This window comes from Rissa tridactyla, chromosome 1 (genome assembly GCF_028500815.1).
Source record: "Rissa tridactyla isolate bRisTri1 chromosome 1, bRisTri1.patW.cur.20221130, whole genome shotgun sequence".
Classification (NCBI taxonomy): domain Eukaryota; kingdom Metazoa; phylum Chordata; class Aves; order Charadriiformes; family Laridae; genus Rissa; species Rissa tridactyla.
This window is the reverse complement of record NC_071466.1, coordinates 74,020,748-74,035,330: the sequence shown is the minus strand read 5'-3', so window position 1 is coordinate 74,035,330 and position 14,583 is coordinate 74,020,748. Positions and strand designations below refer to the sequence as shown.

Genomic DNA, 14,583 nt, shown 5'->3' with positions numbered 1-14,583 from the left:
TTTTTGAAGATTTTTTTTTTCCAAGAGTGACAAATGGAATTCTAGTTGTTAGTAAATAAATTCAAACTCTATACAGTTCATTGTAGCAAGTATGTCTAAAAATATGAACTATGAAAAGAACAATTTCAACTTACTTGCTCCATCTCTGTTTCAAGGGACTCTGTTTTCTCTTTCAACCTGTGGTTCTCAGACTCCGCACTGATCAGCGCCCGTCTAATAGAGCTACAATCCGCTTCTGCTTGATGGCATTTTGCTTCCCAGCTTTCTCCTCGCTCACATGCTTTGTGGTAATTCTCCAAAAGCTCGCAGTTCTCTCTCTCCTAACAAATAAAGCTTGTTTGTTTAATAATTTAAAATGAGCTTCACAAAATAGGGATATCTATAAATATATATCTACGGGTATGACATGGTATTGGATATTCTCTTTCCATTGAAAGCTTTGCCATTTAGCCAAAACATTGAGAGAGTTCTCAGGAACCAAGATAGCTGCATTTTAATGCTCAAAAGATATCTGTTAAAAATGGATAAATTAACATTACAAATATGAGGTATAGCAATATATCGCAGAAATATTTTTTACTACTAACCCCATATGTTAATAAAGAGAATCCCAAGTCTCTGTATTATTCACTGTCCAAGTTCTTACGTTTAATAAACACACACACACATATATATATAAAAACACAGTGAAATAAACTTCCTTGCTTGTGTACTGCAAAAACAGCTAAGAAAACGTGCTCAAACTATTAAAAACATGTTAGTAGAATGCAAGTAAGTTTCAGCTAGGAAGAAATGCTTCCACAGAAGTATAGTTAAAATTTCATTTTTAGTGAAAACAACAGCTTTTATTAACAGGTTTAAACCATATACCCACTTTAGACTTCAGTACACCCTTCAGCCTGACAATATCTGTGTTTGAATCCTGGGCTTTCAACTTCATATCATCAAGCTCATTCTGGTACTTTGCGAGTTTTTTATATAGTACCTATGAAGAAAGATTTGTTCCATAAGGTTAAAGTATACTGTTTGTACCTTTACAAAAAAATAGAATTAGCATGTATCTAGCGCCTATGGCTTTATTAACAAGTTATTTAAAGGCTATATACAATTTAAACCGTGTATATTTCTATAAATAAAATTTTGCATATGTCAAAAATATTTGCCTTAAGTGGTTATCTCCTAATCAGGGGAAACAAAGCCACACGTATTAGGAGACTGCACCCAGTTCTGGCAACTATTGCTAAGAAACAGAACAGAGTGAAGAAAAATCCTGCAGAAAGGCTGTCTTGAACTGCCCTGTTCAGAAACTCCTCCTTCCTTACAAAATTACTATGAGAACACTAAGCTGCAAGAACCAGTATGTGTGGGATGGGGGAAAGTAGGCTATGGAGAAACTCCTGTTCCTATTATGAAAAGGCTGTGAATTGCTGAGAAAGGTTCTGTGAACCTTTTCAGTAAACACAAGTGAAGAAAAGGGAATGCTACTTTAACTATTTTAAATATCACCTAAATTAATGGAAGAACCTAGAGGAACCATTACGTATTATAGATGCAAGCCCATTAAAAAGTAGTTGACCCTGTGGGGCTAAAACTTTTTGTTTCTATCTGCTTCTACAAGCATCCAGGCATTGCAAAGAAAACCATGAAGCTTTTGAAGGTAGCCAGAAGCAACAGGAGGACCACATCAGTATCAGCTGTGATTCTGAGAGAAGGTAAAGAATAGCGATTCCCTGGAGTAATCTCAGCAACCCACGTTTCTAGTGGCTCTCACTACCTACCTGTGGTGGTTAAAGCTACTAGGACCTCAACTTTTCTAGCATAGTCAAGGAAGGTGCTAAAGAGAAAAGACCAATGTGTTTGAGAGAAGAGTTATTTAGCATGGGAGCTGTCTCACATAATTTTCACAGCACAGAATTAGGCACCCAAACTATTTAGCTATGCTTCTCTATAATGAAGGGAGAGAGGCAGATAAAATGAATCACTTTAAAAACTGGGATGGGATGAATCTCCTTCTGGAATACTCTTCTTTACTTAAAAGGGAGCCTTAATAACTTAAAATTTTTATATAGCTAAAGTCACATGAAGTTAACCTGCTCCTTCAAAACTTGGTAGTGCTTCTAGAGGAAGAGAAAGCCAGGTGGGCAGAAAGTATTTTCTAAGACAAAGATATCCTAAGCAGTAAAATAAGTGCAGATAAGAAAGAGCAAGTATCAGAAAACCTAAATGAAGGCAAGAGGTTGAACAAAAAGAAGAAAAAACCCAGAACATTACACAGTGATGAACTACTGCAGGTATTAAGCTTAATTTCTAGCTGCTTGGAAACATGTGAACATCGTGTGTGATAAATAACAGAGTAGATAATGTAATTTATAACCAAATATTGCTGGCATCTTCCATCCAAAAGCCACTTTAATAGTTTTGAACCTTATTAAACGGTGTACTGTGTTAAATTATTAGCAAGTCAAATTCATAAGCTTGTAAGTGCTCTGGGCCAGTCACAGCACAATATAAGAAATACTCGCTGCCTCCTTTATAGTACTTTTCCATGGAAGCAATAGTTACAACTGCCACAGTGTTTTTACATAAAGATCAGAAAAAAAACACGTTAGCTGTTCCTCAAGATAAACATCCAAACCGTTACATAAGTGGTCTTCCTCATACAAGTGAGCTGAGCAATAAGGGATAAATCGGAGTTTGAACAATGAGCTTAAAAACTAGTTTGCAGATTTATTTCGGATGAGGGCCCAACAATTCTATGCACTACTTGAAAACTATACAGTTTTCCTTTCTAGTCAATGGTTCTCTGTACAAATATACCTGATTTTCTTGCTTAATATTAGAAAGATGCTCCTGTAACCTGTCATTCTCCTGAGCTAATGTTTCTCTGTTCTTCTTAGTCTGTGCAAGTTCTTTGTTGGTTTCTTGTAGCTGTTGACGCAAAGTGGTGATATCTTTCTCATAGATACAGAGTGCTTCAGAAGATTTTCTATACAGCAAATAAAAAATACTTCAGGTATGACAATATTGCCCAACCAAATACAAATGATAGCTTTTCCAGTGGTTAAGTTTGCAAGTCATGAAACAAAGCTGTAACATTTTAATAGTTAATAAAGAAATATTTATCCACTAGCACATCCTGTGATTCAATTTTTGAATTAGTGCTATAAATTAATAAAAATTTAATAATATTCTTGACATTTTATCCTTACTTTGTGGAATGCTCCATCTCAGAAATCAGAATCTTGAAATCTGAAATTACATTCTCCTTGAAAAGAAATACAAAATAAAATAAACCTCTCACCACTCCTCAGTGTAAATGGAAAAAAAAAAAAAGATTATCCATATTTTTCTTTTATTCAGTTAGCTGATTAATTTAACTATTTAATGCAAAATGGATTGTGGTTTTCCAAGTTTCAGCCTATACTGTTTAGAGCTGAAAATTCTGATAATCTAATTTGGCAAATAAAAAAACAAATATTAGTGTCTTCTGCAGAATATAAAAGTTTAATTAAAATTTTTAATTCTTTGTCATTCTAAAAGTAGCATTTGTCTCACCCTCCCCAAACTAAATGATGTCTTCTGTCTATTAGGTAAGTTATTACAGCTTTTCTACAACAAATAAACTACCAGAGTCTGGTAGTTTGTAATGGATAAACCAAGAATTCTGTCACTGTATTTCCACAAAGTGTATCACTTTACTCCCTTATCTTTGGGTGCTTCTTAATAATGAAGTATGGATAGCCTAAGGAAATGTCTTCCACTGGAGACACAAGAGGTGAGAGATATCCATCTCTTCTCTAAAATGGACACCATTTTACAATTTACAGTTTTTAAAATGCAAAGTCAGTGCTTATGGCAAGATGATTATAGCTTGTGCTGCAACAGATTTTCTTTAAGATTTTGTTAAAAATCAGTGCAAATTCTTGAATTAACAATCACAACAGTTAAAAAGTACCTTCCTTAGTTCATCCCAAATCAATATTCAGATGACTTAAGCTGAAGTGAAAAACAGTTTCAGAACTAAAAACTAAGCAGCTTCATTATATGGTTTGAAATCACACTGAGCAATAAACTGATGCAATTTTCTTAGGTAAACTAGTAACTTAAGGTGAAAAGAATATAATTCAGATGCTTTTTCAACGACAACAAAGGCAAAATTATTTGGCACCCTGCATTGCTAACATCAGTGGAGCCCAAGGAAGAATTTAGGCTAAATTTTATGACAAACAAAATATTTTATTGGCTAATTTGCTTTTTCCATTTCAGGAAAGTACTTAAAGTCTACCCTCTTGGTAAGTATAAACCGTACAGAAGGCAAAACATGAGATGGTCAACACTGCTCAAAACTACTGCTGTTGAAGTCAACATCAGTTTTATTGTTGCCTTGAAACTGGAGCAGAACTAGGTCAGCACTGAGCACTGTTGCAGATAACAACATAAGATAGGTGTGATGACCCAACAGATTCTTTCCCTATTTATCTTTTGTGACTGTTTACATGTTAAAACATACTTTAATTGCCAGGCTTTCCTCAAAAGTAGCAATCTTCTCTCTTCCTTCTTTCACACAGTCTTGCAAAGTTGCATTCTCTTTATGAAGTTGTGCAATTGTTTCTTTCAAAGCACAGATCTCCTCTTGTTGTGCAAGACTTTGTCTTGAAAAGTTATCTGGGCACAATCAGAAAGGTCTCATTTTTATTAATTAAACCTGTTTGAAATAAAAATTCTTTTGATACACTTCTAAAGCATAACAGAACATGGCAAAAACACAAAAGAAAAACACTGAAGTATGTACCTTTTCAAAACATAAATAATCCGACTAATACTTATAGCACTGCATTCTTCCTTAGATCACGACTTCAAATTACTTAGCTCAAAACGAATCTATCTTTAAACAGCAAATGTTTAGATAATTAAAAATACCTCTCGGGTATTATAACAATAAAGGCTTAAACAGAATTACAATAGACAGAAGCAATACATAGACGACAGTGTGTAATGACTGATGAAATAAAAGAGATTGGTATCATCCAGTTTTTCTGAATTTTTTTTTATTTATTTAAATTAACTTTATGTAAAAATGATTAGGAGTAATACATTTATACAATTCAACACCACTTAAAAATTGCAAAGATCATAATGAAAAAAGCAATCCACTCACTACGAAATCAAATTCTAAAAGATGTCTCTCCCTGTCTTCATTCAGCTAATAAGGTGTTACACACTACATTTACCTTTAAATGGTCAGAGAATCAATTCTTATATGATCTACACACATTGCGTTCACAGAGGAGAAACACAGAAACCCTTCTCACGGTGAACCTTACATCTCATAAAAACCATGCAGGCTGCAAATTATTCTTTAAATATCAGTGTAATGGTGCTTATTGAGTGAGATTTATTAACCACTTCCAGGAGAGAAAACATCCAAAGTAAAATGATCTGTAGCTCAGTCTTTCAGGGACATCATACCATATATTCACATTCTATTTTTTCCACAGAACTTCTCCCCATTTCAAAACACAAGATGAAAGGCGCTCAAATTTCCACTCCATAGTTTTGTATGTATGGCTCTGGAATCTGCTAAGATAGTGTTCAAACCTGTCTCTAAAGAAAATTCTGATGTAGCAACTAATCCTGGAAGCCGTTTCCAGGCACATTAAGGACAAGAAAGTCGTCAGTAGTAGTCAGCAGGGCTTCACCCAGGGGAAGTCAAGCTTGACTGGCCTGGTAGACAAGAGGAGAGCAGTGGATGTTGTCCACCTTGAGTTCAATAAGGCCTTTGACACTCTCATAAGATACTCATAGACGAGCTGTTGACGTATAGGCTGGATGAGCACTAAGATGGATTGAAAACTGCCTGAACAGCCAGGCCCAGAGCGTGGTGATCAGTGGCACAAAGCCTAGTTGAAGGCCAGTGTTTCCCAGGGATTAATACTGTGTGTAGTGCTGTTTTACATCTTCATTGATGATCTGGATAACGGGGCAGAGCATACCCTCAGGAATTTTGCTGATGACACAAAACTGGGAGGAATGGCTGATACACCAGAGAGTCGTGCTGCCATCCAGAGGGACTTTGACAGGCTGGAGAAAGGGGCTGACAGGAACCTCATGAAGTTCAACAAAGGGAAGTGCAACGGTCTGCACCTGGTGATGAACAAACCCAGGCACAAGTACACACTGGGGGCCACCAGCTGGAAAGCAGGTTGGCAGGAAAGCTGGGCGTCCTGGTGGACACCAAGTTGAACATGAGCTACCAATGCACCCTTGCTGCAAAGAAGGCTAACAGTATGCTGGGCTACATTAGGGGAAGTTTTGCCAGCTGGTGGAGGGAAGTGATCCTTCCCCTCTACTCAGCTCAGATGAGATATCTGGAGTGCTGGGTCCAGTTCTCATTTCCCCAGTACAAGAGAGAGTGCAATACTAGAGAGAGTGCAACGAAGGGCCATGAAGATGACTGAGAGACTGGAGCATCTCTCCTATGAGAAAAAGCTGAGAGCCTGGAAAAGAGAAGGCTCAAGGGGGGAACTTATAAGTCTATATAAATACCTCAAGGAAGGGTGCAAGGAGAACAGATCTAGGCTCTTTTCAGTGGTGCCAAGTGACAAGACCAGAGGCAATGGGCACAACTTGTTACACAGGAGGTTCCCTCCATACAGTAGGAAACATTCTTTTTTTTTTACTGCATGACCGAGCACTGGAACAGGCTGCCCACGGAGGTTATGGAGTCTCCTTCCTTGGAGATATTCAAAAGCCATCTAGGTGTGGTCCTGAGCAACTGGCTTTAGGCGTCCCTGCTTGAGAAGGGAGGTTTGACAAGATAACCTTCAGAAGTACCTTCCAGCCTCAACCATTCTGTGATTCTAAGCAAGGGTGTGTCATCATCATTTTACAGAGAAGGAATGGAGGCACAAAGATCAACTGAAAATGCTGTCTGATTATTCTGGGTGCCCAAACTATGACCTAAGAGACACTTTGCCAAGTTTACATTATTTTGCAGAAAAGAGAAGGTAACAAAAAACTTGGAAAACCCGATAATTAAAAGCATGCAACAACACATAGACTGACATGCCTATGAAACATTAAGTCCCTACTTTATGGTATCAGGGGTATTGGACATTTAAAACGAAGTATGTGGATTTTAATGTGGACAAAACATCGTTTTCTCTAGCCTTCTCACGAGTGGCTTAAACACCTTAGCCAAAGCATTAAGAAAAATTAAGTTCATTTTGAATGAAATGGTTATTCATTTGAATGAAATATTCATCTTGAATGAAATGTTTAAATCCAAATAACCAGAGTTTGAAATTTGGAAGTAACAGAAAACAAGATATTTTAATAGCATAAGGCAGATCTAACATTAAATGTCATTAGCTATAGGTTAGCTTTATTTTTCCCTTCGAAAATTCAGCACTGCATTTGAGAACAGATTATGTCAGATTATTGTGATAATATAATATGTCACATATTATAGAAAATAATTAAAGACTCCTAACACAATACTGTTGTAATTTTGGAAGTGAGAACGTATTCCTTGGCACTACAGGAATACTAATTCCCGTATCCACCTTGTTTACTCCCATAATATAAAAAAGCTGCAACTTACAATATAGGATATATATTCTAAAGGATGTTTTCCTGATGACATCATCATATGATGCTAAGAGGTGCTACTCCCGTCTTAGTGGATCATAAATATAACTGATATGCTCAGACAACGGCACATTGGTACCAACACACATTGTTCAGCTGACGGTGTGTACTGTCACTGAAACTTACTTGCAAGAGCTTTATTACATAATTTTAAAATGCAAAAACCTCCCTTTAATGAAAGAAAACAGAAGTTTTGCACTTGGAATTTTAAAACTGTCAAGAGTATATTTATTTGCATTCAATACTTTTTCTTTCAACTCGTAAGAAAAAAAAGGAAAAAAGTAGTAATATAACAATTAGCTTATTGAATTTTATCACAAAAACTGTATCTGTCACTCACCAATTTTTTCATCCAAAAGCATAATTTTCTTATGGGTAAGTTGCATTTCATGTCTTTTCTTAACAAGGCTTTGCTGAGTCTTTGAAAGACTCTGTTCTGTTTTTTTATTCAATAAACTGGAAAAGAAGAAGCATTAAACAGGAGAATTCAGAAGTTTATAAATCACTTTTTTTCCTTTTTGAAATGTCACTAAAATTGCAAAAGTTAAGAAAAAGTGTGATTCTTCTGTATGTTTTAGACTATTTGGGATATTTTACTAATGTAAACCTTAACTCTGGATATTAAAGTCTGAATGCCTCTATAAAGAATCATAGAAAAGTAAGAAGAATTTTTTTTACAACAGGTGGACATAAAACCTTCTCAAAAATTATTAAAATAAAAATTAGCATTTGGGACATACACTGGAATGCTTGACCTGCCAAGTTATACCCAAGTCATACATTCAAATCATGTAGTAATATTAATGATTCTCAAACTCCAGAAGAAACTGAAGAGAACTATCAGCCTGGTTGGGAGGGAAAAGGAAAAGATACTTTAGTAGCAGCAACTAATCTTCAACAACTCAATTTTCACAGTATTCCTAAATCTGACAACAAAGCAGAAATAACTCAGGACTGGCTTTGCAACAGAGTTCATGTTATTTTAGAAATAACAGTATCCTTAGAAAGGCATTGTGAGCCAGCACAATATTGCACACTAGCACCCAGCATTCTCACCAATCAAAATCCAATAAAAAAAAATACAACATCCATGCGTCAACTACACCAGTCACTTGTAAGGACACATAAGTTTAGGAGAGTGTTTGCCTAACTGAATTATATTTAAGGAAATACAAGAGGAAAAAGTCACAGTATCTTCCCTTGCAGTCTGTTCACCCTGTAGCCTAGTTCAGGCTGTGATATAGTCCTCCTCATCTCTCTTCACACGTCCTTGATCTTTCCCTCCAGTCAGTAAATTATCCGTTTTTATCTTGCACTCACTGACCTACGCTTTCTTCCCTAAAGGGTTCAATTGAGTCTAGTCTCACTACATGCTTCTGAACATGGTTAAGAACTCCAGTTGAGCAGCAGGCCATAAACCCTATGCAAGGCTTCAGTTTTATTTCTTCTCATGAAAAAGCTCCAAGACTAGGAAAAGGATGTCTGAAACTAACTACACGTCACATTCATTAGTTTATGTGTGCTTGCTTGCCTCTATAGAACCAATAAAAAATGAAAAAAAAAATAATTTTTAAATCATACGCAATTTACCAAAAACATCAATCCCTGTAGCTTCTAATAGAAAACTCCTAACTCAAAATCAGAGTGAATTTTACTTTTTCACTGAAGATGGTTTTCAGCGTATCATAATATCAACAAGCCAAGAACATTTACATATAAATAAGCAATGAGGAAAACAATTTCGTTCCAAAAAGAAGGATGGCTCATAGGAGCAACCATCATAAATTCCTTTCCCTTTGAGATATATAACAGTTATGAAAACCAATGAACACAGGCTGATGGTACTCGTCAAAATAATGCAATTATATACTTTTACTTACCCAAGTGAAGCATATTCAGCTTCCTGTCGTCTCAGCTCAGTTTCAGAGTCCAGTGCTCTTCTTGCCAATCTTTTCATCTCAGTTTCCAGAGAATCAATGGAATCTTTCATTAGTGCCACTTTGGACATCTGTTCTAACCGTTCACTATCAAACTATAATTAAACATTAAAAGCTGAAAAAAGCTGATTTACACATAGAATTTCTCCTATTAGATCAAATTCTACTCTGTTTTTAGCACAAATCTTTACTGAAGGAGAAATGTCCAAGTATGTCATTTACTCAGGACCTGACTCCAGGTCTACTGAAGGTAATTGGCAAAGAGCTAAAATGCGATCTTCGCTTCCTTTGAAGGACAATCAATTTCCTGTCTCTCAGATCTCTGGGAATATTTTCATTTATTAATGTAAATTTTACGTTGGTAATTATGCCCAAGGGCAAAAACGTTTGGCATTGGTCAACACTAAAAGTTTTCAGTGCAAAATAACATAACAGAAAACATTATGAGCATATGAAGGGAGAAATCCCAGTCTGGGATACAACACTACCAATGATGGCTTTAGGCCTCTACTAAGTTATATATAGCTATGCAGAGAACTGCATAGAGAAATCACTCTATAACACTTGCATAAAGCACTATATGACCAAGTTACCACCATGAGGCCTTTAGGTCTGTACCTAGAACAAAGAACAGGTCCAAAACCTCTTGCACAGACTGCAGCAAAGCTAGTTTGAAATCTCTAATTTAAAGAAAGATGTGTGTCTTTATTAAAATGCTTACACTTAACATTCAAAGCACTGTCCTTTCTAAGTTATTTGAAACAGCTCTTTTAAGGTAAAAAATTCTCACCTCATCCCTCTCCTCATTTACTGATTCTTTCAGTACTAATTTCTGTGTTACTATAATCAAAGATCAGACTTCTACAGAGCAAGTCAGTAAGCCTCTGGTACGCAGTGACTTTTTCAATACTAATGCCATAAATTTCATATTGATGTATTGCCCTCAAAGGGTACCAAATGAACTGAAGAAATAAGATGACGTACCTTCCCAATATTCACCACACATCATATGTCAAGCATGTAATTAAAGTTAATTTACTACTCGGAGTACTCAGAGCTATTTAAGGCTACAGTGTTTTCTTCATCAGAGATGCACTCAATTTAATATTATGATCCTTGGAACTATACTTATAAGCTTGGTAGGATTTAAAAGGCTGAAGAGGAAAAAGAAAATTAACCAGAATTTATAACCACAAGGTCTAGAAGGAAGATACACTACAGAAATCAGTTTTAATCCATTTAAAAAATCAAGTTCTACCAAGACTGTAAGTATATTTAAGATTTATATTCATTTTATGAATGTTTAAATTTTCTGTTTTAGTGCCGTATGCAATTAGCAAACAATTGCACACACAAGATGCTTAAACCGTATTAAATAGGACTTGCCAGAACAGTACAATGCCATTTGGCTTTGGAGCATCAGGTCCTAATGATATAGAATCACAAGATAATTCACATGGCAATGGACTCCAAGAGGTCTCTCCAGTCTAAACTCCTGCTCAAAGCAGGGCCAGCTCTGAGGTCAGGTGGTTCAGGGCTTTGTCCAGTCTTGAAGTCTCCAAGGTTGGAGACTGCTCGACTGTCCTCATGGGAAATAAGCATTTCCACGTATTCAGCCTGAACCATTCTCGTTTCAGCTGATGCCCATTGATGCTCATCCTTCCACCACGCACCGCTGTGAAAAGCCTGTTTCTGTCTTCTTGATTAGTACTGGCAGGCAGGACTTAAGTCTCCCTTAAGCCACCTCTACTCCAGATGGAACAAGCCCTCTTCCACCAGCCTCCTCTCATAGAGAAAATGTTTCAGCCCCAAGTATCACGGGAGCTCTCCATTAAACTCACTCCAATTCCGCAATGTCTTTCTTGTACCATGGTGGCAAAACTGGATGCAATATTCCAGATATGGTCTAATGAGTGCTCAATAAAGGGGGACAATCACTTCTCTTGAGCTACTGGATGTGTCCTGTTCACTCTCAGCCTTCTTTGACACCATGGCACACTGCTGGCTTATGCAAATTCAGAACTTGGCATTCATCCTTGTTGGACTTTATAAGGTTTCTGCTGTCCATTCTTCCTACCTGGTCCCTGCGGATGACAGCCATGCTCTTGAGAAGATCAACAGTTTTCCCTAATTTGGTGTCATCTGCAAACTTTATGAGCATAGGTTCTGTTATCTCCTTCAGGGGACAAACAGGACAGGCCTCAGAACAAACACCTGTGGTGCTCCACGTCAACACTCTCCAGGACAAGCATTATTAACTGCTACCTGATAAGACTGACCATCCAATGAAATTTTCCCCCATCTAGCTGCCCACCTATCCAGAGCGTAACATCCAAACCTGCATACAAGAACACTGTGGGCAACAGTGTCAAAAGCCTTTCTACAGTCTTGGTAAATAACATCCACTACTCTCAGCCTATTTTCTCCTGATAGAAAGCAGTCAGGTTAGTCCTGCAGGATTAACTATGAACATCACCTGTATTACATTCACAATTCCATAAATAATTATTTCCGCCTTACATTTTTAATAGTAGTTTCTAGCTCTTCAATTCTCTGTTCCAAATGAGCCTTTTCATTAAACGCAGTCTCTTGGGAAATCTGTATCAAATAACAACAACAAAAAAAACCCATACAGAACAAGTCTCAACTCACCACAGACATGTAATGCAATTAACTCTCAGGATTAGAACAGAAATCTTTAGCAACTTTTAATTTACACTACTAAGTAGTTTTCATGTTAAAACAGCCTGGGGGTGTGTGGAATCAAACCTTTAACTGCTCTCTAAGGCTATCGCGTTCTGTAGTCATCCTTCGGTAATCTGACAGTGCTGTATCCCTTTCTGTCTCCACATGTCTTAACATAGCTTGAGCTGTCAGAGTACTTCTACGAGTTCTGGGGCATTTGATAACTTCCTGACGAAGTCGGGAAATCTCTTCCTGGGCCTGTTTTTTTTAAAAAAGCAGCACAACAGAAATATGGAATAGATAATGTATTACTGTGGCATATGGCTGGTAATGCAAAGCATCCCAGAAACTGTGCAATATTGAAGACGAAGTAATGATTTGTGCGTATATTCTTTGATTCAGGAAAGCATTCTTAATTCAGGACAGCACTTACAAACTTGTATTTAACTGACAGATTCAAATCGCGGAATTTCAGTAACTTTTTTTTCTATTTTTTTAAAAAAATGCTTTGCAATTTTTTTCTTTTTTACACAAAAACAAAAATAGGATTTTTTTCTTGCACATCATGTTATTTTAATTAATTGTACAAATATAAATAAAATTACCCGTTCATAAAGACTGACAATTTTGTCTCTCTCAGCTGTTAAAACTTTGAAGTTACCCTGAATTTCTGCCACACGGCGCTCAAGTTTTTTCAGTGTTGACTTCAGTTCTTCACGTTCTCTCAATACTTTCAAAAATTCTGCATCAGAACTCACTCCCTTAAAGAATAAGGTGATATAAGGTTAAGTAGAGAAACAAAACAATGTAAATTACTACATCTGGTTTGGAAATGTCTAGAAAAGATTTAATAAGCCTTCAACCTACTAACCTCTGGACAGTCAAGGCTGTACATATATTTTCCTTAGTATCAGAGATCAGATATACATACTATTTTCTAAAATACACATTTATTTGAGTAGCAAATGTCTCTCATAAATGCTATTGACAATCATGTTAATAATTACTTAAAGTGATATACATGCATGCAATGTAAAGCAGCAGTTAAGCTCACATTATTTGCCCATTCCCACCTTATGCATCCCTCTGTTTATAATCTGTTTATAATGTTTGTCTGTCTTTCTGGTAATTACGCCTTTGGTAATTAAGCATAAGATAAACCAGTATTTTTAAAAATGCATTCCTCTTCTTCCAAAGTGTTTTCCAAGCTCACCTGGACGGATAAAATTTTTTTTGACATGCTGCCACAAGTAGAAGTTCACTGAGGACTTGAAAATGCGTTTCTAAATACCATCAGCAAATTCTCAGCCTCACTTTTGTAGTATTCTCTGTCCTATTCCAGTGTCTTAATAAAGGTATCAAGCCTTGAAGATGACTTCCCTTGCTTTATTTGAGCTTCTGTTTGTAAAATAACCTGCACGTGCAAAAAAGATAGAATTCATTCACTGAAATAGAACTTTTGTAATGAATGATACTTTGGTGTAAAACAGATAAACACTCTCTTCAAAATGAAGATGATGCAGATATCTAACTAAAATAAATATCTATTTAATACTTTAAAGTAACTTCTGAATTTTCTCATCTTTGTTATATTGCAGAATATGTCTTAGTGTCCATCTAAAACGTATCTAACAGGACAGAAAAGAACATAAAAGCGAAATGCTAATAAACTTGGAATACATCTGTTCAAAACTAAGAAGAACAATTAAGTAGATTTGTATTGGAATATCTAATGATTTTTTAAATATGAAAGAAATTACGCCACTATGTTTGCTTAAGATCCATGAAAGGTGAATTTTTGAAATGGAATAAAGTAATGTCAAATGAGAAGGCTCCAGGGAGACCCCATAGCAGCCTTTCAGTACCTGAAGGGGGCCTACAGAACAGATGGGGAGGGACTCTTTATGAGAGAGTGTAGCGACAGGATGAGGGGTAATGGTTTTAAACTGAAAGAGGAGAAATTTAGATTAGGTATTAGGAAGAAATTCTTTACTGTGAGGGTGGTGAAGCACTGGAACAGGTTGCCCAGAGAAACTGTGGATGCTCCATCCCTGGAAGTGTTCAAGGCCAGGCTGGATGGGGCTTTGAGCAGCCTGGTCTGGTGGGAGGTGTCCCTGCCCATGGCAGGGAGGTTGGAACTAGGTGATCTTTAAGGTCCCTTCCAACCCAAACCATTCTATGATTCTATGAGTATAGCGAAATCCAGAAAATGTAGGGGCCTAAAACAGATTCTGGAGATGAACTGAAATTCCAAAGTTCAAAACTGCACACCAAATTCCTCTCCGTTACAATCTATCCGTTGGAAGTACCT

At 36.6% G+C, this 14,583-nt stretch overlaps 1 protein-coding gene across 1 annotated transcript in view; it reads right to left on the bottom strand.

The window, feature by feature from the left end:
- Positions 1–14,583, bottom strand: part of TSGA10 (testis specific 10) — a 30,160-nt gene that overhangs the window by 9,506 nt on the left and 6,071 nt on the right. The window contains 11 exon segments of the mRNA XM_054190863.1: positions 135–320; positions 875–985; positions 2,818–2,986; positions 3,210–3,265; positions 4,511–4,665; positions 7,991–8,106; positions 9,531–9,682; positions 12,108–12,185; positions 12,357–12,530; positions 12,878–13,033; positions 13,486–13,686. Of these exon segments, the coding sequence (XP_054046838.1) occupies positions 135–320; positions 875–985; positions 2,818–2,986; positions 3,210–3,265; positions 4,511–4,665; positions 7,991–8,106; positions 9,531–9,682; positions 12,108–12,185; positions 12,357–12,530; positions 12,878–13,033; positions 13,486–13,686 (1,554 nt within the window).